This window comes from Takifugu rubripes, chromosome 7 (genome assembly GCF_901000725.2).
Source record: "Takifugu rubripes chromosome 7, fTakRub1.2, whole genome shotgun sequence".
Classification (NCBI taxonomy): domain Eukaryota; kingdom Metazoa; phylum Chordata; class Actinopteri; order Tetraodontiformes; family Tetraodontidae; genus Takifugu; species Takifugu rubripes.
The window spans coordinates 16,611,391-16,633,850 of record NC_042291.1 but is presented as its reverse complement, the minus strand read 5'-3'; the positions used below and the strand labels follow the sequence as shown (position 1 = coordinate 16,633,850).

General features: G+C 44.8%; 3 protein-coding genes across 7 annotated transcripts; 1 reads left to right on the top strand and 2 right to left on the bottom strand.

Moving 5' to 3' along the window:
* Positions 1-3,088: 3,088 nt before the first annotated feature.
* On the bottom strand, positions 3,089-5,670 carry LOC115250414 (uncharacterized). Its single transcript, XM_029838901.1, has 2 exons — positions 4,144-5,670; positions 3,089-3,272 (listed from the first exon to the last, which is right to left on the bottom strand). Exons 1-2 carry the CDS (start codon positions 5,322-5,324, stop codon positions 3,233-3,235), a joined length of 1,221 nt encoding a protein of 406 aa, XP_029694761.1. The 5' UTR covers positions 5,325-5,670; the 3' UTR covers positions 3,089-3,232.
* Positions 5,671-7,243: 1,573 nt separating this feature from the next.
* Positions 7,244-19,931, bottom strand: LOC105416740 (carcinoembryonic antigen-related cell adhesion molecule 5-like). Of its 5 annotated transcripts, none has more exons than XM_029838898.1 (11): positions 19,808-19,931; positions 19,652-19,705; positions 19,210-19,530; positions 12,595-12,873; positions 12,220-12,480; positions 11,867-12,139; positions 11,517-11,774; positions 11,281-11,383; positions 8,425-8,468; positions 8,283-8,323; positions 7,244-7,946 (listed from the first exon to the last, which is right to left on the bottom strand). In XM_029838898.1, exons 1-11 carry the CDS (start codon positions 19,818-19,820, stop codon positions 7,767-7,769), a joined length of 1,827 nt encoding a protein of 608 aa, XP_029694758.1. In that variant the 5' UTR covers positions 19,821-19,931; the 3' UTR covers positions 7,244-7,766. The 5 variants fall into 5 exon arrangements, with proteins under 5 accessions (XP_029694758.1, XP_029694759.1, XP_029694757.1 ...); XM_029838899.1 differs by having other exon boundaries at positions 19,824-19,895; XM_029838897.1 differs by lacking the exon at positions 19,808-19,931 and having other exon boundaries at positions 7,244-7,723; positions 7,757-7,946; positions 19,652-19,792.
* Positions 12,742-22,197, top strand: LOC105416743 (carcinoembryonic antigen-related cell adhesion molecule 1-like). The gene is made up of 6 exons (XM_029838904.1): positions 12,742-12,879; positions 20,707-20,819; positions 20,896-21,219; positions 21,351-21,620; positions 21,696-21,941; positions 22,029-22,197. The coding sequence occupies exons 2-6, from the start codon at positions 20,771-20,773 to the stop codon at positions 22,106-22,108; spliced, it is 969 nt and encodes a 322-aa protein (XP_029694764.1). The 5' UTR covers positions 12,742-12,879; positions 20,707-20,770; the 3' UTR covers positions 22,109-22,197.
* Positions 22,198-22,460: the final 263 nt, after the last annotated feature.

Below are 22,460 nucleotides of genomic sequence, written 5' to 3'. Positions count from 1 at the left end.
TGGATCCATGAATTGCTGCATAAACTTACTCGTGATTTCTACAATAGATGTAATGGTACTGAAGAGGCTGGCCTCTGGCATCCTTAAGACTGTGCACCGCAGGTCGACTTTACTGTCTCGCCCGTCTGGGGTCCACATTAACGTGCTCCCAGTGTGGGTCTGGTTCTTGAGGAACCAGGTGTAGGTGCAGTTTGGGGAACAAGTAGAGGAGCATGTGAAGGTGGTGCTGAAACCTGCCTTCACCGGACCGATCCAGGACACCTCCTGCCAGGCCTCCACACCTGTGGAGAAGAGGAGAAGGAGGAGACAATTCACACTCCAATATTTCAAAGTCTGACAAACCCACAAAAAACAAAATCTGCCACGGCTCAGGAGTGGAAATCGGCATTTAAATATGATGAATTCTGTAAATATGCTGAATTCTGTAAATATGCTGAATTCTGTGCTTGTAATCAGCAGTTTGGTGCTGACGAGGCTGCACAGCTCGTTAGTTGAGGCTGCTGCACATTTGAAACACACAGATTCGCACAAATACTTTGAATGTCTCTGCGTCAATATCAGTCATTTCCGAGTGGTTGAAACAGGCACGTTAGCGGTGGGTTAGAGGCTATTTAATGATCCGGTGGGTCGGGGAGGGGGGGCTGTTTAGAACGCTGAACACAGTCTGTTGGGGAGTGAGTGAACGGGCGCAGCAGCGCTGCGTGAGTGTGTGTGTGTGTGTGTGTGTGTGTGTGTGCGTGTGTGTGTGGGGGGGATTCCTTCGGTTTTACTTTACGAGTTTACAGTTTACCTTTAGTTAGTTACAACACGAAGTTATTTAAAACAAAATCACGTAATTGGTCATAACCGGATCTTAAATGATTAAATTCAATAGCAACAAAACGTATTTTCCTTTTCTCACCTTTTCCTGGACTTATTTTCCTCTCAAAGGACATTTAAACATCTTGTTGCATTGTAGTAACTTGCAGGAGGCTTCTTCTTACTGAAGAATTTATTTTATTTCGGGAACTCGAACAGGTAGCATTGATTTCGGTCAGCACACAGGTATAGCTAACTTCCGCTCTAGTTTCTTCTACACAAGAAATTTCCCGAACAGTAAACAACACGTTGTCCCACCTAGTGACCTGGAAGGCATTTAACATCAATAAACAGGTTTACCACACCCTTCCCCCCTTAAGTGTTTTCTACACCCTTCAATAGGACATTATGGACTTTTTTTTTTTTTCTTAATCCAATTTAAAGTCCTTCAAGTAACTGGGCAACTTGATTTCCCTTCTTGAATGTCGCCTCAGTGGAGTTGGGGTTGTGACAGTTCTTTGTTCTGTCTCAGAACTTCCTACAGCTTCAGTAGTTGCAGGCTCCTCCAACTTCTCCTCACTGAGTACCACCTCCTCAGCTTCCAGCCAGGCTTCACTTCCTTGATCCGTCTGACTGAGTGTCATAGAGGCCGTCTGTGGAAGGTTGTTGCGTACTTCTGGTCTCCGGTGGTGTGTGTGAATCTGATCCACATGTCTCCTCACCACTCTCCCATCACCTAGCATCACTTTGTATGACACTGGTCCTGTCACTGACTCAATGAGTCCTGGGATCCACTTTGGTCCGAAACTGAAGTTCTGGATCAGCACTGAGTCTCCTGTTTTGAACCAGCGTTCCTTCGCCTTTTTGTTGTGATCTTTTGTCTGTTGTTCTTGTTTTTTCATCACTTTTCTGCTTAGATTTGGGTGAATCGAGTCCAGGGTGCAACGAAGCTTCCTCCCAAGAAGTAGCTCTGCAGGTGATAACCCAGTAGTGGTGTGAGGAGTCACTCTGTAGCTAAATAATACTCTGGCTACTTTAGCTGTCAGTGTTCCCTCGGGGCATTTTTTCATCATTCTCTTGAAAGTTTGTACAGCCCTCTCTGCTAACCCATTACTGGCAGCATGATAGGGTGCAGAGGTCACATGACGAATACCATTTTTTTTCAAAAATTCTTTGAATTCTGTACTGGTGAAACAAGTGCCATTATCAGACACTATCAATTCCGGCAGTCCATGGTTACTAAAGCTGGTACGCAGGCACTCAATTGTGGTGGTTGATGTTGCAGAGTTCACGGGATACACATCCATCCACTTGGAATGTGCATCAATGAGCACAAAAAACATCTTCTCCATAAACGGTCCAGCATAATCCACATGAATGCGGCTCCAGGGTTTGTCTGGCCAGTCCCACGGGTGTAATGGGGCAGGTGCAGGGACGTTGCGGTATTCTAGACAGGTCATGCAGCTCTTAACAGTATCCTCCACCTCTTTGTCCAGCTTTGGCCACCACACATAACTCCTCGCCAATGCTTTCATTCGGGACACTCCTGGGTGGCACTGATGAAGCTGTCTCATGACATTTTCTTGTCCTGCTTTTGGCACAACCACCCTTGAACCCCATAGCACACATCCATCTTTGATGCTGAGTTCATATTTTCTCACCTCATAGGGGCCAAACTCCTCCCTTTTTTCTTTTGATGACCAGCCGTTTTGTACCATCTCCCGCACTCTTGAAAGTACTGGATCTGCGTCTGTCCATGCTTTCACTTGGTCAGCTGTCACCAGTGTGATGTCAGAGCTCTCCAACATGAGAACCCTCTCTTCCAGCTCCTCCTCTGTTACCTCTGGTAAAGGAAGGCGACTTAAGGCATCTGCATTACAGTGATACCTTCCTTCTTTATACACTATTGTGTATTCGTAGGCTCTCAAGGTTACCGCCCACCTCTGTATTCTGGGTGAAGCCATTTGTGGCACAGCTCGCATCTCACTGAAGAGTCCCAACAAAGGCTTGTGATCTGTCACAATAGTGAATTTCCTTCCATAAATGTACTTGTGGAATCTCTTTATTCCAAACATCACAGCTAGTCCTTCCTTGTCCAGCTGGGAATATTTTTTTTCTGCTGGGTTTAGTGTTCTTGAGGTGAATCCAATGGGTCTCTCGGTTCCGTCCGGCATAAAATGCGACAACACAGCACCTACTCCATAAGGTGATGCGTCACATGACAATACAAGGTCCTTTTCTGGGTCATAGTGCACAAGAACCTCGGCAGACTGCATCAATTCCTTTGACTTGTCAAAAGCAGCTTGTTGAGCATCACCCCAATGCCACCTTGTCTCCTTTTGTAACAGTTTGTGTACTGGTGCAAGTACAGTTGAGATATTGGGCAGAAACTTGTTATAATAGTTTAACAGTCCCAGGTACGCCTTCAACTCTGTTACATTTGAAGGTGTGGGTGCCTCTTTGATTGCTTGTACCTTCTCATGTACTGGGTGCAGTCCTGTCGCGTCCACCTTATGACCTAGGAACATCACTTCCTCATTCATGAACAGGCACTTGCTTCTTTTGAGTCTGAGACCTGCTTCTTGTAGCCGTTTCAACACCCTAGCCAATGTCTGCAGGTGCTCCCGGTCGTCTTTCCCTGTGAGGAGGATGTCATCCAAAAAAATGGTCACCTGAGGGATGCCCTGTAACAGTCCCTCCATTGTTCGTTGAAATATTGCTGGGCTTGATGAAACCCCAAAAGGTAGCACCCTGTAGGTGAATAACCCCTTGTGAGTATTTATGGTCACATACTTCTTTGCTTCTTCGTCCAAGGAAATCTGGTGGTATGCATGACTGAGATCCAATTTTGAGAATTTCTGTCCACCTGACAGTGTGGCAAACAGATCCTCAATTTTGGGAATTGGGTACTGCTCCAACTTTGAGATCTGGTTTACCGTCAGTTTATAATCTCCACATAGCCTTACTGTATCATCAGGTTTCAACACGGGAACCACTGGAGTAGCCCACTCTGAATGTTTCACAGGTTCTATGATTTTCTGTGCAAGGAGTCTGTCAAGCTCCGCCTCTACTCTTCCTCTCATGGCATATGGTACAGGTCGGGCTTTAAAAAACCTGGGGGCTGCTTCCTTGTCTACATATATTTTCGCTGGGGGGCCTTTAAATCTTCCAAGTTCATCCTTAAACACTTCTCCATACTCCCCCAGTACCTCATCCAACGTCTCTTCTGCCACATTGTGGATTTGGGTTTCGGGTCTCATCTGGACTTCCTCTGCAGTCTCTACCCGGACGTGATGGACCTGGGGTGTTTCTCTCCACTGTAAACCTAGCCTCCTAATCCAGTACCTGCCTACCAAACTGGGGCCTGCACCTCCTACCACAACCACAGGTAAGTCTAGGGCTCGCCCTTGGTTCTGCACCTTAACTACAGCGGCTCCTAAGACTTTTACCTTGTGCCCTGTATATGTTTTGAGCCTGACTCGACATGGGCATAACTTTGGTGTTCCTTTTCCCCTGAGAGTTTTGAAAACTGAGTAGTTAACTACTGTAACACCACAACCTGAATCCATTTCAAACTGTGTGTCTGTCCCATTTACTGTCAAAGTCTCTATAAATGGAGCTTCTGCTGGTATGTCAAGTTCGTCCAATTTGTACAATGTGTACATGACTTCCTCTGAGTCTATGTTATCTTTTTCGCCTTCCCCCTGGCTGACATAATTTGCTCCCTGAGCTCTCCCCTGTTTGCCTGTCTGCACTACACCTCCTTTGGCCCTCAAGTTCTTTGCTGAGCCCTTAAACCTACACACTTTTTGAATGTGGCCAACTTTCCCACACTTGTGACAAGTTTCCTTAATAAATCTACAGTCCCCAGCCATGTGCTGGTCACTACCACACCTGTAGCAAACTTTACGCTGGTTCTGCTGGGTATATGGGGTCTGCTTTGAATACACCTTATGCACCGCCTGGGGTGCCCTCATGTACTGGGGCACGAACTCCGGAGACTGCAAGTCCTTCACATCTTTGCACGCCGTCTCAATGGCCTGCGCCAACTTCAGCGCCTTGTCGAAGGTCAAATCCGGCTCCGAAAGCAGTCTGCGCTGTATGCGATCATCCACGATGCCACAAACCAGCCTATCCCGGATCATTTCCGACAGCTTGTCCCCGTAGTTGCAGTCTTGAGCCAGTTTCCTCAGCACAGCTACAAACTCCATAACTGTCTCCCCCTGCTTCCTGTATCTGGAGTTAAACTTACAACGTTGCACAATCTCGCTCGGTTTTGGGTTGAAATGATCCTTCAACAACTTCACCAGTTCATCAAAAGTCTTGTCACCCGGTTTGGCGGGGCTGACTAAGTTCCTCATGAGACTGTAAGTCTGACTGCCCACTGCACTCAGCAAAATATCTTTACGTCTACCTGCATCGCCGATCCCATTAGCTCTGAAAAAATGGTGGAGTACTTCACAATATTCTTCCCACTTCTGGGATTGACCATCAAAAGGAGCGGTGCTTCCAATCATAGCCGCCATGTTCTTTTTTCCACAGCCACAGAGTCCGGTCTGCAAGGTTTACTTAGCCACTCAGCAGCCGCTTTCATTCCTCTGTATCCATCCGAGGCATCTGTGGTGACTTTATCCTCGTCGCCATTTATGTAGTAACTTGCAGGAGGCTTCTTCTTACTGAAGAATTTATTTTATTTCGGGAACTCGAACAGGTAGCATTGATTTCGGTCAGCACACAGGTATAGCTAACTTCCGCTCTAGTTTCTTCTACACAAGAAATTTCCCGAACAGTAAACAACACGTTGTCCCACCTAGTGACCTGGAAGGCATTTAACATCAATAAACAGGTTTACCACATGCATGAATTCAGGAAGGACACTTACCCAGAACCACCAGGATCACGCAGGTAAACTGGTCCCAGCGAAGCTTCATGACAACGTTCTCGCCCAGTTTGGATTCAGACTTTTGGTATAGTAGGAAAATGGGAGTTTTATTGGAAAGTATCCTCCATTTCCACACGTAATGATTCAATAGGGGATTTTTCTTGATTACGAAATCAAGGATCGACGGGAAACCGAACACAAAAAGTGAGCTTTCAAAAAAAAGAAAGAACATTCCAGGGTCGTTTTCCTGTGCGAACTCACGCCCACAAAGAAGAACACAATCCTGAATTACTCATCTTGAACATTATGCAAGACGGGAAATTTGTCCTATTCCAGAACCGAGAGGATCTGGAATCAACAAGTTTGAACATCAGCAAACGGGCTAAAATCTCATCAATGAAAGATGCACTTTTGCTGGTTAGGGTTAGAGTTCCCGACAGTTTGGAATCAATAAAAACACATACTCTTTATTATAATACAGGCTAAGTTCAAACAAACAAACAAACAACAGCAGTTTTTATGCTGAGCCGCAGTTTGGACGCCAGGTGGCGCCAAACCCCGGTTAGTTCAGTGTTTGATGGACTCGCCATTATCGTGACCTCATCAACATTAAACAGCTTCTGCTCACAAACATGACAGTTCGTGTTTAAGCAAATGAAACGACAGTAATAGGAGTTCCTGTCATTTATTCTAATTATTTTCATTGTACAGTCAATCAGATCAGTTAGGTTTTTAATGATCTATCATGCAAGTTGTTTTATAAAGTTATCGAATGATTAATGAAAAAAGCTCAACTTAAGTCAACGATCCAATTCTTATACAAACTGATGAACATTCAAGTGGCACAAGGCAATTCATTATAAAATAACATATTAAAAAGTACATTTCAGTACAATCATAAGCATCACCAGCTCCTCTGACTTGTCTAATTTTTCTTTAAAGTATATACATATATATTTTTATATGCCAATTTTCTATTAGTAAAATGTCTAAAACTAAAATGGTACAAATGCAAAATGTGTAGCAAAAATTTAAAAATAAAAAAATAAAATACAGGGTTAAATGTCACCTCTTTAACTAAAAAATAACTTAACTAACATAGCGGAGTGAAACGAACACAAATGATGCCTGTTTTGGCAAAGGCAGCTCTTCCTATGCTATAGTACCAGAATAAGAGAACACATTAAACATTTAAACACATTAAAAGCTTCCTCTTTGAAAAAGCTTATTATCACTAATTCTGTAGTTCCAGTTACTATCATAGACAGACAAATTATCACACTTAGGGGGTCGTCTAATTATTAGGTTAACATCTTAGTTCAGGTCATCTACAGGTATCGCCGCCTCCATAAGCCATTTACTGACCTACTGACCTCCGACCCCGCTGACCCTCTCAAATCGTCTCTACCGACAGCTTATTTTTATTAATATAATGTATCTCTATGTTCTACCTGTTCTCTCCTGTACCTGTCCTCCCCCTTCTCTCCCCCCCCCCTCTCTCTCTACCCAGCCCCCCCCCCATCATCAGGAGGGTCCCCCTACATGAGCCTGGTCCTGCTCCAGGTTTCTTCCTGTTAAAGGGGAGTTTTTCCTGCCACTGTTGCTTGTTGGGGGTCAGGCCCTGGGGTTCTGGAGAGGGTCTAGAGACAATTCTGATTGTAAAACGCTATATAAATAAAGATTGAGATTGAATCTGTGCAAATCATGATTCCAACTAATGGAGTTCAAGCAAGTATTTATATCCACATGACTGAATAGAAGATTTAGATCTGTTGAAGTTCACTCTGATGATACAGGAAACGTATGAAACGTGTAAACAGGTCAAAGTCAAACATGCCCTTTTGAATAGTCACTGTAATGAGTGTCAGATCAGGTTTATAATTAACCTCTGCTAAAGTGCTTTCACTAAATCAACTCAAGCCCTTGTTTGTTCCCAGCATTCCCACAGGGCTCCCACAGGGCTCCCTTCCCACAGGGCTCCCTTCCCACAGGTGTGCAGCAGCACTTCTGCTTTACACGCACAAGTTGCAACTTACTGAGCTAATATTTCTCACCCCTGAGTTGATAATTGCGCTACAGTTACAGTTCAGTTGAGCTTCCTACTTTGCATCCGCTGCATGTGGACGTCGTAGGTTGGAGGCTCGGATGGAAGAGGAGGACAATTATTCGCTCTGATCTGAGCATACTGCGTTTCTTTCTGTAACTCCAGCTGGGGGGTCGCGGCATCTTTGTTTTGTGACCAAGCAATATTTGAATACGTCAGCTCCTAAAAGCAAAGCAAAGGGAGGAGTTGTGTTGGAGTTATAAACTTTAGGGTGCTAATGATGTAATCATCTAATCAGGAGCCGGGTACCTTTACTGTGCTCATAGAAGCAACACATGCAAACAGCTTTTCCCTGTTATCTACACCTCTGTGGCAACTGCTGCTCAACTGTCAGGGCCCAGTCAAACCCAGCATAAGAGCACTGTAACCGTAGCATTGTGGAGGGAATATTTGCAACTGTCATTAAATCTAATCACTCTTTGTAAAAACAAAGATGGGACTTAGAGCAGAACAGGAAGGCGTGCGTCAAACCAGAACTTAAACCAGAACTCATTTTACCTGACTTCCCGAGTACGCTGCATTGTCTTGATATTCTCTTTCTGTAACACAACAGAGGACAAGGGTTAGAATAAATAAATAATAATAATATATAGAACACAGCAACCATCATTTGTGTAGGTTATTGAACGCACTGGTTTACCTGTTGTTGCACCACTCTTGCCTTCAGGTTTTTTATGGAATTGTCTGCCAAGGAAAATAAGAAGTTCACAGCATTTCAATTGGACATTTGACAAGCAGAAAATAAAAGCTGGTATATGTGGGATCATCTGGAAACAGCACTCAAAACATGTGGTTACCCAAACTGGGCCTTCACAAAGACCTCTAAAAAGTGAGGCCCCAGTAAAGAAGAGGAGAGAAACAAACGCCGCAGCATTTCTATCCCCTACCTGTCTGGAGTTTCAGAAAAATTCAGGAGAATCCTCCAGCAACACAACATTCCAGTGTAGTCCAACACACCGACAAAAACTAGTACACCCAAAGGACAGGACATCAAGACAAAAACAAAGCAATGTTGTCTATGCTGTAAAGTACCAGGGGGAATTCAGGGTACTGTACATTGGTTAAACTAAACAGCCCCTCCATAAACGAGGCCCAACGCAGACGTACCACCTCTTCGGGTCAGGAGTCAGCAGTACACCTGCACCTATAGGAAAGTGGACACCCCTTTGAGGACAGTCAAGTACGGGTACTGGCCAGAGAAGATCACTGGTTTGAGAGGGGTGTCAAGGAGCCATCCATGTTAAAATGGAAAAACCATCCTTAAACAGAGGTGGTGGGTGAAGGCACTTCCTGTCACATACAACGCAGTTCTCGGCTATGTCCACCAGCAATCCAAAAGTTCACACTGTTTCATGAGACCTGGTGATTCACTAGCTGAACGAACCCTGCCAACAGCATGACCCTGGCAACGACCCTGCCAAAAACCCTACCAATGACCCTGCCAACAACCCTACCAATGACCCTGCCAATGACCCTGCCAACAACCCTGCCAATGACCCTGCCAACGACCCTACCAATGACCCTATCAACGACCCTACCAATGACCCTATCAATGACCCTACCAATGACCCTGCCAATGACCCTGCCAACGACCCTACCAATGACCCTATCAATGACCCTACCAATGACCCTGCCAATGACCCTGCCAACGACCCTACCAATGACCCTACCAATGACCCTACCAATGACCCTGCCAATGACCCTGCCAATGACCCTGCCAATGACCCTATCAATGACCCTGCCAATAACCCTACCAATGACCCTGCCAATGACCCTGCCAATGACCCTGCCAAAAACCCTACCATCAACCCTACCAATGACCCTGCCAAAAACCCTACCATCAACCCTACCAATGACCCTGCCAAAAACCCTATCAATTACCCTGCCGACGACCCTACCAATGAACCTGCCAACAACCCTGCTAATGACTCCTGTACTGGCGTCGCTTCATTGGCTGCCCGTTAAATTTAGAATAATTTTTAAAACCCTTCTTTTGACCTACAAGGTCCTCAGAGGCCTAGCTCCATCCTACCTGGAGGAGCTAGTGATACCTTATCAGCCCAATAGACTGCTCCGCTCTCAGAATGCTGGTCTACTTGTGGTTCCCAGAGTTTCCAGGAGTAGAATGGGGGGCCGAGCATTTAGCTACCAGGCCCCCCTGCTATGGAAACAGCTCCCTGTCCAGGTACGGGAGGCTGACTCCATCGCTACTTTTAAGATCAGACTCAAAACCTACCTCTTTGAAAAAGCTTATTGTTACTAATTCAGTAGTTCCAGTTACTATCATAGACAGACAAATTATCATACTTAGGGGGTCGTCTAATCGTTAGGTCACATCTTAGTTATGCTGCTATAGGCCGAGGCTGCCGGGGTCCGGAAACATGATCACCTGACAGGCCTCTGTCACTCCACTGGGTCATGGTTTCCTCTCCTTTCCTCTCCTCATCAAGCAGACTAGTTAAGCTGATTCTTGTGTAGTTTTTCTGCTCCCCCCCCCCCTCTATTTATTTACAGGTATCGGCGCCCTCGGAGCTGCATAATGACCTCTGGCCCCGCTGAAGTGATTGTATATCATATTTTTTGTGTGTGTTTCTGTGCTCTGTGCCTCTCCTTTCCCTCTCCTCTCCCTCTCCTCTCCTGTCCCTCTCCTCTCCTCTCCTCTCCTCTCCTCTCCTCTCCTCCCCTCTCCTCTTCTTTCCTCTCCTCTTTCCCCTCCTCCTCCTTCTCCTCTCCTCTACCTCCCCTTCACTCTACCTCTCCTCTCCTCTACCCCTCTCCTCTCCTACCTATCCTATCCTCTACCTGTCCTCCCTCCTCTCCTCTCTCTTTACCCAGCCGGCCATCAGCAGGAGGGTCCCCCTACATGAGCCTGGTCCTGCTCAAGGTTTCTTCCTGTTAAAGGGGAGTTTTTCCTGCCACTGTTGCTTGTCTGGGGTCAGGCCCTGGGATTCTGGAAAGCGCCTTGACACAATTTTGATTGTATAAGACGCTATATAAATAAAGATTGATTGATAAATAAAGATTGATGACCCCCCCAATGACCCTCAAAATGACCCTGCCAAAGACCCTGACAACAACCCTGTCAATGACCCAACCAATGACCCTCCCAATAACCCTGCCGACGACCCTTAACAAGTCCAGTCTTACTACGCAGAGATCTTACTTCGGATGACTATGACCTGGATGATTGAGAAGCTGCAGTGGCAAAAGCCTGGATACCATAAAGCAGTCTGTTCCTATCTGACATACCAGTTCTGGAACATTCTGAACAGCTTCTTCCTCTTCTGTATTGGTTGAAATGTGCACTGTGTTTCCTCATAGGTGCACAGATTTAACTGATTTAAACTGCACATCATCTAACATGTAGTAAACTTCCAACCCCCCCGCCCCCTTGCTGGATTACCAAATGCGGATGTATTGAATTTGTTGCTTCCTTTTATTGTTTCTCCAAACATTTGTAGCTTTTTCGGAATGAACTGATTTGTTTCACACTTACGTTCTGTAATAAACGCACCCTCCAATGGCCGCTCCCACAAGGACGACACAGCTCACACTTATTGCTGCGATGCAGCCGCCAGAACAAGCAGGACCAGAATCCGCTAAGATGGAAAGGAGAAAAATTTATAGATGTGTGAAGTTCTGCAGCACATGATGACCTCAGCTTGTCTTGAGTCTTTCCTCAACGTCTGAAGTCAGACGTAAATATCCTGCCGTACATTAACACCAACATACGTTTTTGTGCTACAGACACTGCATGAACTGCTGACAGTGTTCTTCCGGTCACAGAATTCACAGCGTGACAACTGTAGTTGCCTCCGTCAGAAGAACGCTGGACCACAAAGGAGAACTCAGACGAGTTACTCAACGCAGTCTCGTTCAGGGTCCACTTGTAACTCGCCAGTGGTTTGGACGCAGTCGAGCAAGTCATCGTTAAACTCTGTCCAACCTGGATCTGATCTGGACCTGCGATTTTAATGTTCTCTGGACCATCTACAGGACAGGACCAACAGTACATCCATTAGAAAAACCTTTGGAAAGTCAGGAATCATTCTGAAAGCAAACGTAGACGTTTAGTTCCATACATGAGACATCCAGTGTGTACGTGGCGTCACTTGTGCCGATGGGGTTGCTAACTTCACACACATATTTCCCGCTGTCTCTTTTGTCCAGACTGGTAAAAGTCAGCACCCTGCTGCTGCTGGAAAGTGTCATGTTGTCCGTGAGGTTAAACCGGACCCCATCTTTCGACCAAAGTCGGGCGAATACGGAGCCGCCAGCATCACAGGTCAGGTTGAGCGACCTCTCCTCCATCGGCGTAGTTGATGATGGCACGAGAGAAACGTTGTATATTCGCTCTGTGGGACAATAGTTGGTTACTGTCTGTTTCTGCAGCTGCGTTAACTGTGGATTTCCTAATATTTTCATTCACTCTTACCCAGAATATTTAAAGCTAGCATCTGCGACATGTCGTATCTCAGAGTTTTGTTATTGAAGGCTTGGCAGCTGTAGTTTCCGCTCTGATTTTCCTGCACGTTATTGAGCTCGAGGTGTGGTCCAGTCTCAGACAGCCGAACTTCATTCCTGAACCAGTTCACAAGTGCCGGAGGCATTGAGATGGTCGAGCAGTTCAGGGTGATGTACGACCCAGTTTCGTAATATTCATTTGTGGGCTGCACAAAGGTATTTTCTGGACCATCTAAACATAGATAATGAATATAATAATAATAAATATGTCCTGCCACGGTGCTCCAAATCAAGTGATTCTCTTGTGTGTCAACACAGACAGTAAAACTGCAGTTGGTTCACTCACAGTTGATGGTCAGGTCGACCGGACCGCTGGTGCCGTTACTGACGGGGTTGGACACGTGGCACCTGAAGGGTCCCTGGTCGTAGCGGGTCACGTTGCTGATGACCAGGGTGGATCCTCCATCAGTGGTGTGGACTCTGTCACTGGCTGTGACCCCAGTGCTGCTGTTGAGCCAGAGGAAGGAGAGGGAGGAACCGGAGGAGGAGCAGGACAGCCGGACCGAGCTGTTGGACTCCACCAGGTCTCCATCCGGGTTCGACACCACGACGCCTGAGACTGGAACTATTGGTTAGAAAAACATCACATTTGTGAATAAAAATATGACAACATAATAACTGAAGCCTTAATGACAACGGTCATTTTAAGCTTCAATGATAATAACAATGGGCCATATTCACGAAGCGTTCTTACGAACAAATTTGTTCTTAAGTCAGCTGCGAACAATAAGAAAGAATCTAAGAAGATTCTTAAGAACATATTGGTGAATCTGGCCCAATGTTTTTTATATTTGGAATTCAGAAATGTGATTTATAGTTCATTCTAATCAAATTCGCTCAGTAAATGCATCATTTTCCCACTTGAGCAACGTTTTACTCCAAATGTCCTTAAACAATGGGCCCGATTCACCAATATGTTCTTACGAATCTTCTTAGATTCTTTCTTAAGTTGTCCTTAAGAAGTTTTTTAAGAAAACCCTACGTCGGATTCGTCAACGCGTTCGGAAGCCTCAGAATTGTTCGCAGCTGTGTTCTTAGATTGATGAATGCCATCTGTTCGTAAGTTGAAAGCGCGTGCCAGGTGAGTCTAATTAACATACGATTAGCATAAGTCACCGCCCACTAATGCCCATAAAAGGAACTGCAGCAGGACCCTGTAGACGGAGCAAAAAGCAGCCAAATGCCCAAAGCCAAATGCCCAAAGCCAAATGCCCAAAGCCAAATGCCCAAAGCTTGCCTCTTGTTGAGAATTGTCTTTATCTTGTTGTTATGTGTTTCACCATATGTTCCTGTCTTCCCTTAGAAGTTAGGCAAGGTAGACTAAATGTAATTAAGAACAGAGACATTTGCAGGATTGTTGTTTGATCTACTGTTATCTCAGGAGCCAGTCAGGCAGGGGGTGTCAAACACTCATTGTAAACAGGACATCAGGGGGGTTGATGATGATCACATTTGCATGAAGATGGGGATCTGGCCATCTGGGAAAACAATGGAAAAGAAGAACTCTACCAACACCAAAGGGACTGGAGGAAGAAGACGAGGACATCTCAGCGGGGGATCTGAAGTGGATTGCATGGACATTGTGAATTTGCATGTGTGTGACTATAAAGTATTGGGCCAAGGGACAGTTAGGTTGTCAGACTTCATGCCCTGACAATTGACTCTGTTGTTGCTAGGGTTATGAACTGGCCCGGAGCTCTGTAATATTTGTGTCTGGAATTGATTCTATTGTTAAATACATTTTGAAATTGGTACTTTACTTCTCGAAGTCTTCATTCAACGAACACGCGGATCGGCAGCTACATACAGGAGGTATTGCGATCCAACAATTTGGTGACCCCGACGTGATGAAGAGAGAAGTCATCTGAGGCAAGGAATTCAACAACGGTCACTTCGGAGGACAACTGACGACAAGGGATCCCTAATAAAAAGGTAAGCAGACACCTGTTTAATCAAGCTCTGCAGATTGGCTATTTCCAAAAATTTGTCGTCACTGTCAATTGAAGTGTCCTAGTTATAAATTCCAGATACAAATATAAAAATATTGACTGCAGGAAGTACTGTTGAAATATACAGGGAAGTACTGTTGAAATATACAGGGAAGTACTGTTGAAATATACAGGGAAGTACTGTTGAAATATACAGGGAAGTACTGTTGAAATACACAGGGAAGTACTGTTGAAAAACAGGGAATAGACGGTTAGAGTAAACCGTAACTAGTACAGTGCTGTAACGGTTAGAGTAAACCGGAACTAGTACAGTGCTGTATTGCTGTATGCAGTGCACTGTATATCATAAAGATTTGGGTTGGGACTCGGAGCGCAGTTGACGGGACGGACACTCCCGACGCCCGAGATTTGTGTTTTTGTGTGGGGTGGAAAAGTGCCAGAGTGAACGTGAATTAAAAGGCTCTTTGTCCTTGGGAATTAACCCCCAGAGTGGAACCGGATCAAAGACGTTTGATCTAGAAGCTTGTTTCACTGAGGCATTGAGTTGACCGCTGGAGTCATTCACATTCAATCTCACTTGGGAGCATAGTTAAAGATGGAACTGGAGTGTGGTAAAGCGTGTTGGGATCAGGGAGAATGTTCTCCCTATCCTCAGTCTGTGGAAGAACAGTGGAAGTGGACTCTTGATCAGGTGGTGAGTGACATGAAAGAAGTCAGGGAAAGAGAATTGGATGCAATAAAAAAGTTGTGGAAGGATGCTCAGAAGCAAAAGATTCTTCCTTCTCCAGAGGTGAAGGTTAACTTAACTGAAGCATTGTGTAAGTGGGAGTCAGAAATTCATACTATATTACAGGAGCATCTTGATAATCCAAAATTAGGGTTTATAGCAGGGAAAGCATGGCAGAAACAGGGTAAGGAGTTAGAAGATAAGCGCAGAAGGATACATGTTGTGGCTGTGGCATGTGCAGCGGTGCACAATTGCAGATCTAAAGGGGTCACACGAGTGCCTAATGTTGAGAAGCCTCCATTAGAAGATTTAAATCAGACATTGACACTTAACACCACTCTTTATCCATCATTACCTACTACCTCTTCCCCACCCCCATATCAATTGCCAGTTTTGACTGTTAACAGTGGTCAGTTAGATGTGGACAGAGATAAAGAACTGCAGGAGTTACGTGAGACAGTGTGTGAACTTTGGAGACAGGTCAGCAGAATGAAACAGGGACAGGAAGAGATTGAAGATAACGTAGGAAAAAATGAATTTAGAGAGGAAGCTCAGGTGGTTCGCCCTAAAATCTCCCAACAAACTACATTTAAAAAACAGGATAGTCAAAAATCTACTTTAGATATTTTTAAAACACCTAGCAATCAAATAAAACAAGTGAAAAGAGTTGATCCCTCAGGAGGTTTTGCCAGGGCTGAGCGCAGGGAGGAGAAGGCAAGATTGATTTATGGCAGTGATAAAGAGGAGAGTGAGAATAAGATAGATACATACAAAATTCCGGCTACATTTATTGGAGAATTGGAGCTTCCAGAGCAGGTTCATCCTCAGACAGAATTATATGAAAAGGATCAGGGTTCAAGTACGGGAAATTGTGAGTTAGAATTGTGGGAGGAAAGTGAGTTGGCACATGGGTTCCTTACGAGGTGTAAAGAGGAATGGATGTGTGCCACAGGGTGCCATCCCGGCTCAGATAATTTGCATACCACTTTATTCCGTCAGGCCATAACTTTAGGACTTCCACAATCAGTAAAAGAAGCTATGGAAGGAAATCCTGACCTCCCAGGTAGCACAGCGGAAGTCTGGGAGAGACATTTCTCTCACCACATTAACATATATAAAGCTAAACAACAGGGAAAGAAAGAGGGGGTGGTGACAGCGCAGGAACAGCTCCTAAGAATGCAGTTAGATGAGGCACGGAAAAAGCTTAATGATAAACGAAGGGAAGAGAAACAGATGGGTCGGCGGTTTTTTTCGGCAGATGCAGCCAGATCCGTTAAGTCCGCAGCAAGATTTTGTCCCTAGAGGAGGCATGCGTGGGAGACGTGGTAGGCAGGGATATGGCTTGATAGGCGGGTACTTAGGCCGAGATCAGTGTCATGCCTGCAAAGGGTATGGTCATTGGCAAAGGGACTGTCCATATCGCAACCACCCGGAGGTACCAGGCAGTGTTCCACCATCTCATGGAATTTATCACCGGAGCCGATAGACAGACCAGGATGGACAAGATTTTAACTGCACCACACATAACACACACACATGAAGGGATAAATAGGGCAGGGTTTAACACAGCATCAGGCTCACCTATAAAACATAAAGTAGAGATGAGGCAACTGACACAGGCACTCGTGGAACCAGCGGAGGTCGCAGTTGTACAATGCAAAGGTCACAGCAAGGAGAACTTTTTAGAGGGAAAAAGTAATGAGGCGGCAGATCAGGCAGCAACGAAGGCAGCAGGTTATAAACCAAGTGACAGTTTGTTGTTGGTAGAGAAAACGGTTCATGAAATGCTTACAAGATACGACAGGGAAAGACTTGGTTGTGATCAAGAAGAAGCTCCTCCACATGAAAAAAAAACAGTTTGGAAGGAAAAGGGGGGCTGTGAAAGTTGAAGGAATTTGGCGGGTCCCAGACGGCAGACCTGTTCTCCCGCCCGGTCTGTTAGATGCCGCTCTGGAAGAGGCCCACGGCCTGACACACTGCGGGAACCACGAATGATGCAGAGAATGCTCAATATGTACACACTTTAAGGTAAAATTAACAATTCGACCACAATTCGAAGTTTCCAGTTGCCCCATGGCAGGGCAAGAAAATTATAGATTGCACTGATATGTTAGATAGGGTCAATGGGTTCCGATACCTCTTGGTCGCAGTGGATGCATACACTGGCTGGCCAGAGGCGGTTCCCGTGAAAATAGAAGAGCCAAAAAGTGTTATTAAATTTTTGATTAATCTGACACATGGTTTCCCCAAATAAATTAGATTTGACAATGGAACTCATTTTAAGAATAGAGATTTACAAACCATAGGCCAGCCCGGTACTTTCATGAAATGTAGATTTTATTTTGTTCAACTAAAAACGAATCTCTAAGTTCTCTCCCAACAGGCAACCTCTGTAACCAGTCAGTAAGGATCCAGGAATTTCACACACAGCTGAGTGGGTTCTTCTGAGAGTCATCAAGCAGAGTGGTCAGAGCACAGGTGGACGGGCCACTTTGAAGTTGCAGAGCGAACATTACATGTTAACCCTAACCCTAACATACTAACATCCTAACACATTAACCCTAACACTGGTATTACTGTAATCAATGTACCCCAGCAGATAATTCACAGAGAACGCTTGGACGGATCGAGGAACATCTAAAGACGATGGCACCATGATTAAACGTCTATTATTCTTCATTACATCAAGAGGAGTTGTCAATGAATTGTTGTATTGGCCTAGCTTAGGCTAGGCCAAAAGGGGGATTGTTGAGAATTGTCTTTATCTTGTTGTTATGTGTTTCACCATATGTTCCTGTCTTCCCTTAGAAGTTAGGCAAGGTAGACTAAATGTAATTAAGAACAGAGACATTTGCAGGATTGTTGTTTGATCTACTGTTATCTCAGGAGCCAGTCAGGCAGGGGGTGTCAAACACTCATTGTAAACAGGACATCAGGGGGGTTGATGATGATCACATTTGCATGAAGATGGGGATCTGGCCATCTGGGAAAACAATGGAAAAGAAGAACTCTACCAACACCAAAGGGACTGGAGGAAGAAGACGAGGACATCTCAGCGGGGGATCTGAAGTGGATTGCATGGACATTGTGAATTTGCATGTGTGTGACTATAAAGTATTGGGCCAAGGGACAGTTAGGTTGTCAGACTTCATGCCCTGACAATTGACTCTGTTGTTGCTAGGGTTATGAACTGGCCCGGAGCTCTGTAATATTTGTGTCTGGAATTGATTCTATTGTTAAATACATTTTGAAATTGGTACTTTACTTCTCGAAGTCTTCATTCAACGAACACGCGGATCGGCAGCTACATACAGGAGGTATTGCGATCCAACACTCTCCACGCCTGATTTCTGACGCCGTGTTGAACAATCAAGAAAGGATGGCTAACACGCTTGATAAAATTGCCTCAACCCTGATGACTATAGCCAACACGCTTAAAGAAATCAACGAGAATGTAAAAAAAATAAACGTGTAAAAGCTGTGCTCGGATTGTGACAATAATGCATTTGATTCACAAACGGGCAATTAATCGCGCTCGAACGTGAACCGCGTGCCTGCAGTCTGGCCCCATCATTGCGTCAGGACGCACATCCTCACGAGGTCGTGGCTCTGTGTCCAAACACATCCAGGGGCCCTTTAACATGCCGATGGTGCGTTCAATGGTGGAGCGACTGCGCGCATGCATCTGATTGAATAAAACTCCTGTGGAGTCTGAGGGTTGGTCAGTGGTGTCAACAACCAGGGCATATCCTCGATCCCCTAATAAAATAAATCAAGATAAAATCAAATAAAAAGACAGTTTTGGCATGGTTTCCAATTTGGTTGATTAATGTTAAGTCATTGGCACATTTACGTAATTTTAAAATTCTCCGTAAATCACCAAAAATAGGAAATAAACAAATAAATAAATAAATATGACAGAATTATCATTGTAATATTGAATTTTATTGAACTGCACAAGAGAAGAAAACCCAACCATGCCAACATGTCGGCACTGAAATGTGCGCAAGAGTACTCCTGAGTGTTCGTAGGATTTGTTCTTACCTACGCATAAATCCAGGATAAGAAGAAATTGGTGAATGCCACAATCTTCGTAAACTGTTCGTAAGTGGGACTTAAGAACAAATTTGTTCGTAAGAACACTTCGTGAATCTGGCCCAATGTTTTTTGCTCCTCATTTCTCCTAAGAACAGAGTTTGACCCAACACGCTCAGCGTTTACTCACCGTAAACGTTCAGGGTTGTGGCTCCTTCCTGAGCAGATTGTTGTTTCGGTATGATAATCACCCTGTACTGGCCACTGTCATTAACAGTCAGGTTTCTGAGCTCCAGAGATCCAGTATCCACGGAGATATTGACCTTGCCTTCATACCCTGGTGTGGTGTTGATCACCTCGTTAAAATAGATGATTGTTGTGCCATTAAATTTCCAATTGATTATACTGAATGGTGCTTCTTGGGCAGTTAAGGTTGTAGAAAAGGTGACAGACATTCCCACAGAAGCGTTCAGAGAATCATGTGGCAGCACACCTTCTCCTTTAATTAGACCTGAAAAACATAATGAGAATGAACTACACAAGACAAACGCTAAGGCTGCCGAGCATTAAAACCGTTCTTTTAGTTTCACTAATTCCTTGGTTCAACCTACAAATGAATTCACATATCTTACCTGTAAAAGCCACAGGGATGATACAAAATAAAGCTATCTCCATGGATTTTTTACCTAAATGAAGGTAAACAGCAGAAAGTGCCATGGTTACCGAGGGAGCTGACAGGGAGAGCCGGCTGTAAAGAGCCCACTAAAACAGAGATCATCAAACATTACCTGAGTTACTCATTACCTCCTGGAGCAACAGCAGAAACCAGGTGGACCCAACAGACTGGAGCTGCCTGCTGTCACCTTCCTGTTGTTAGTGGCAGATTAAAAGTTAGTTCCTATTTGGCACAGAAGGGCTGAGTGTTTTTACTCAGTACCGGCTGCATCTGCCCTCCACCATGTATTTAGTATGCCTGTTTCACGTGGGAGATACCATAACTTTTAAATTCTTTACATGTAGCAAGTTGAAACATACCTCAAGTAAAGGAAGGCGGTCAGGGTTGATTAATAGGAATAATTTAAGTGCAATTCGGTTTAATTAAGTAAGATGTCTCTCAATCTTCATATCTATGCTGCCCTCTGGTGGTAGTTCTAAGTAGCAACATTCATGATCCTTTGGCTCAAGCGTTTTACTAAAATATGTTAACTAAGGAAAATTAATTGGTTTGTTAACATTCTTAAGCTAGTTGGATGATTTTAATTGTATGGTACGCGTTTCAGTTCCTCATTTCATTTACACTCACATAATAAATAAGCAGCTGCACAATTTTTGGTTTTTTTAAAGGCACTTTTAGCCTCAATAAAGGATTAAACCCATTTAGTAAACATTTGTTAGTGATACTGTGAGCAATGTGAGACAGCCTCAAACCATTTACTGATCATGAGACATGAAGGTTTCTCTCTGTTGCGCCTCCAACGTTGGAGGTGTCGTGGTAGTTGTAGCAAACACAAATTCCCTGATAACTGAGAAACCTCTGATCGCATCATTTACCTTTTCTTTTTTCATTAGTCACAAACAAGGCTCCAAGCAGAAGCTGCTGCTCAGTCTGTGAAATATACAGTGACACCTAAAATGAATATGCATGCTGTTAATAATTAAACACGCCTTCATGTCATATTTCATTTAGCGCAGATCTACTCAGACATACTTGCGAGACAACAGGAGGCCTGTTAGAAGAGCTGCATCCCATCATGAAACACACATTTCTGAGGGCAGCGCTGCTCTTCATCCACGCATCAGGTAGAAGATTTAGGATTAGTGCGTTTTCACTGCAGCCAGGTCATGAAATGTTGACAGATTGTGCATATTTCCGCAGGTTTTTGCAGTGCAGCTGGTATAATCACTGGTGAGGATGTTAGGGGGGTAAAGGGGGAGTCTGTTACCTTCGCCACGTCTCTAGAACCCAGCGCGGAATCATTCCTGGCCCTGACATGGAGCTTCAACAGGACCACCAACATCATAACCTCCACCAGCACTGATGTGGTGGGCAAAGGCTACGAGAGCAGGATCGCCCTGAACAAACAGACGGGGTCACTGGTGCTCAGTAATCTGACTGAAGAGGACAGCGGAGAATATGAATTAACAATCTTCCCGTACGGAGGACAGCAGCTCCAAGGCTCAGCTACACTTAAGGTGTTGAGTAAGTAACATCTACAAAACTAATAATAATAATAATGCTCTTGCTCCCGTTCATAACTGTGTTAATGCCTGAGTGTGATGTCAGAGGGTTGGTTTTTAACTTAATGGAACATTTTCATGTTCTGTGTCCAGCTCTTGTGTCCAAGCCCAGTGTGTCCTGTCCCGATCCAGTCCTAATAGAAGGCCAGTCTGTGAAGCTCACCTGTGATGCGGACAGCTTTGTGTCCAGAGTGTGGACAAAAGATGGCAAAGCCGTGGTGTCTGGAGACAGGTTCAGCTTCCACGACGGCAACAGAGTGTTGTCCATCAGTCCTCTGGACCGCAGAGACTCGGGAGAGTTCACCTGCTCCGTCAGCAACGATTTAAGCTCCGAGTCAGACAAATGCAACCTGCACATCTATTGTTAGTGCGCCCGTCTGCCGCTACACTCTTTAATATGGGACATTTAACCACATCAGCCTCTGCTTCTCCTTTAAGATGGACCTGACACCCCCACTGTCCTCCAGCTGCCCGCCAAGGCAGAGTTGGAAGAGCGAGTCAGGCTCATCTGTTCTGCAGACTCCCTGCCTGAAGCAACATTCTACTGGACCTTCAAGTCCACAACAATACGCAGTCACGTCTATCACATTGATGAGCTGGAAGAGGAACACCTGGGGAGGTACACCTGCACCGCCAGAAATGCTGTCACGGGCCGGGAAGCCTTGGTGTCCCACAGGCTGCGTGGTAGATGAGCTCCCTTTCTCCATCCCAGCTGGTAATTAAAGATTAGTGCAGGAAAGACAGAATAATTGTTCTTTTCTTCTGATCCAGACTCGTCTGCTTCCATCAGTGCTTCTATGGCCATGTTGGTTTGCACGCTCCTCACCTTGCTGGGAGTCAGATGGGGCTAAATACTAAATACTAGAATAGCCAGGCGCATTTTAAAATCATTAACGCATATGTCATCTTTACGAAAAATAAAACTACCGACATATAATGAAATCACAAAGCATTTGTTTTTGTGTCCATCATTTCTTAAATATTTTGCTTTAATTAATAAGGTTCATTGGGACCAGGTACCGCTGACACCTGTGTGACCTGCTGTTCAAAGAGAGGAGAAATGAAGTCTGATATCCTATCAAGCAGATAAAGTTTAATAAAACACACTATCAGGAGCTGGTTGTGTTAATGAACAACATAATGGGCCTCACATTTAATTAGATCTCCCCACTGCAGATGCAGGACAGACGCTCTTAAGGTTTC

Bases quoted from the DNA above. Each gene is read 5' to 3' on its own strand.
- LOC105416740 (XM_029838896.1), bottom strand. From the start codon at position 19,736: ATGGCACTTTCTGCTGTTTACCTTCATTTAGGTAAAAAATCCATGGAG. The intron at 11,775-11,866 runs GTATGGAACTAA...CCTGTCCTGTAG, and splicing joins GTACACACTGGATGTCTCAT to ATGGTCCAGAGAACATTAAA. The intron at 8,469-11,280 runs GTAAGTGTGAAA...TTTCCTTGGCAG, and splicing joins GGGTGCGTTTATTACAGAAC to ACAATTCCATAAAAAACCTG.
- LOC105416743 (XM_029838904.1), top strand. From the start codon at position 20,771: ATGAAACACACATTTCTGAGGGCAGCGCTGCTCTTCATCCACGCATCA. The intron at 21,621-21,695 runs GTTAGTGCGCCC...TTCTCCTTTAAG, and splicing joins ATGCAACCTGCACATCTATT to ATGGACCTGACACCCCCACT. The intron at 21,942-22,028 runs GTAGATGAGCTC...CTTCTGATCCAG, and splicing joins GGTGTCCCACAGGCTGCGTG to ACTCGTCTGCTTCCATCAGT.
- LOC115250414 (XM_029838901.1), bottom strand. From the start codon at position 5,324: ATGGCGGCTATGATTGGAAGCACCGCTCCTTTTGATGGTCAATCCCAG. The intron at 3,273-4,143 runs GTACTGGATTAG...GTACATGAGAAG, and splicing joins GGCCCCAGTTTGGTAGGCAG to GTACAAGCAATCAAAGAGGC.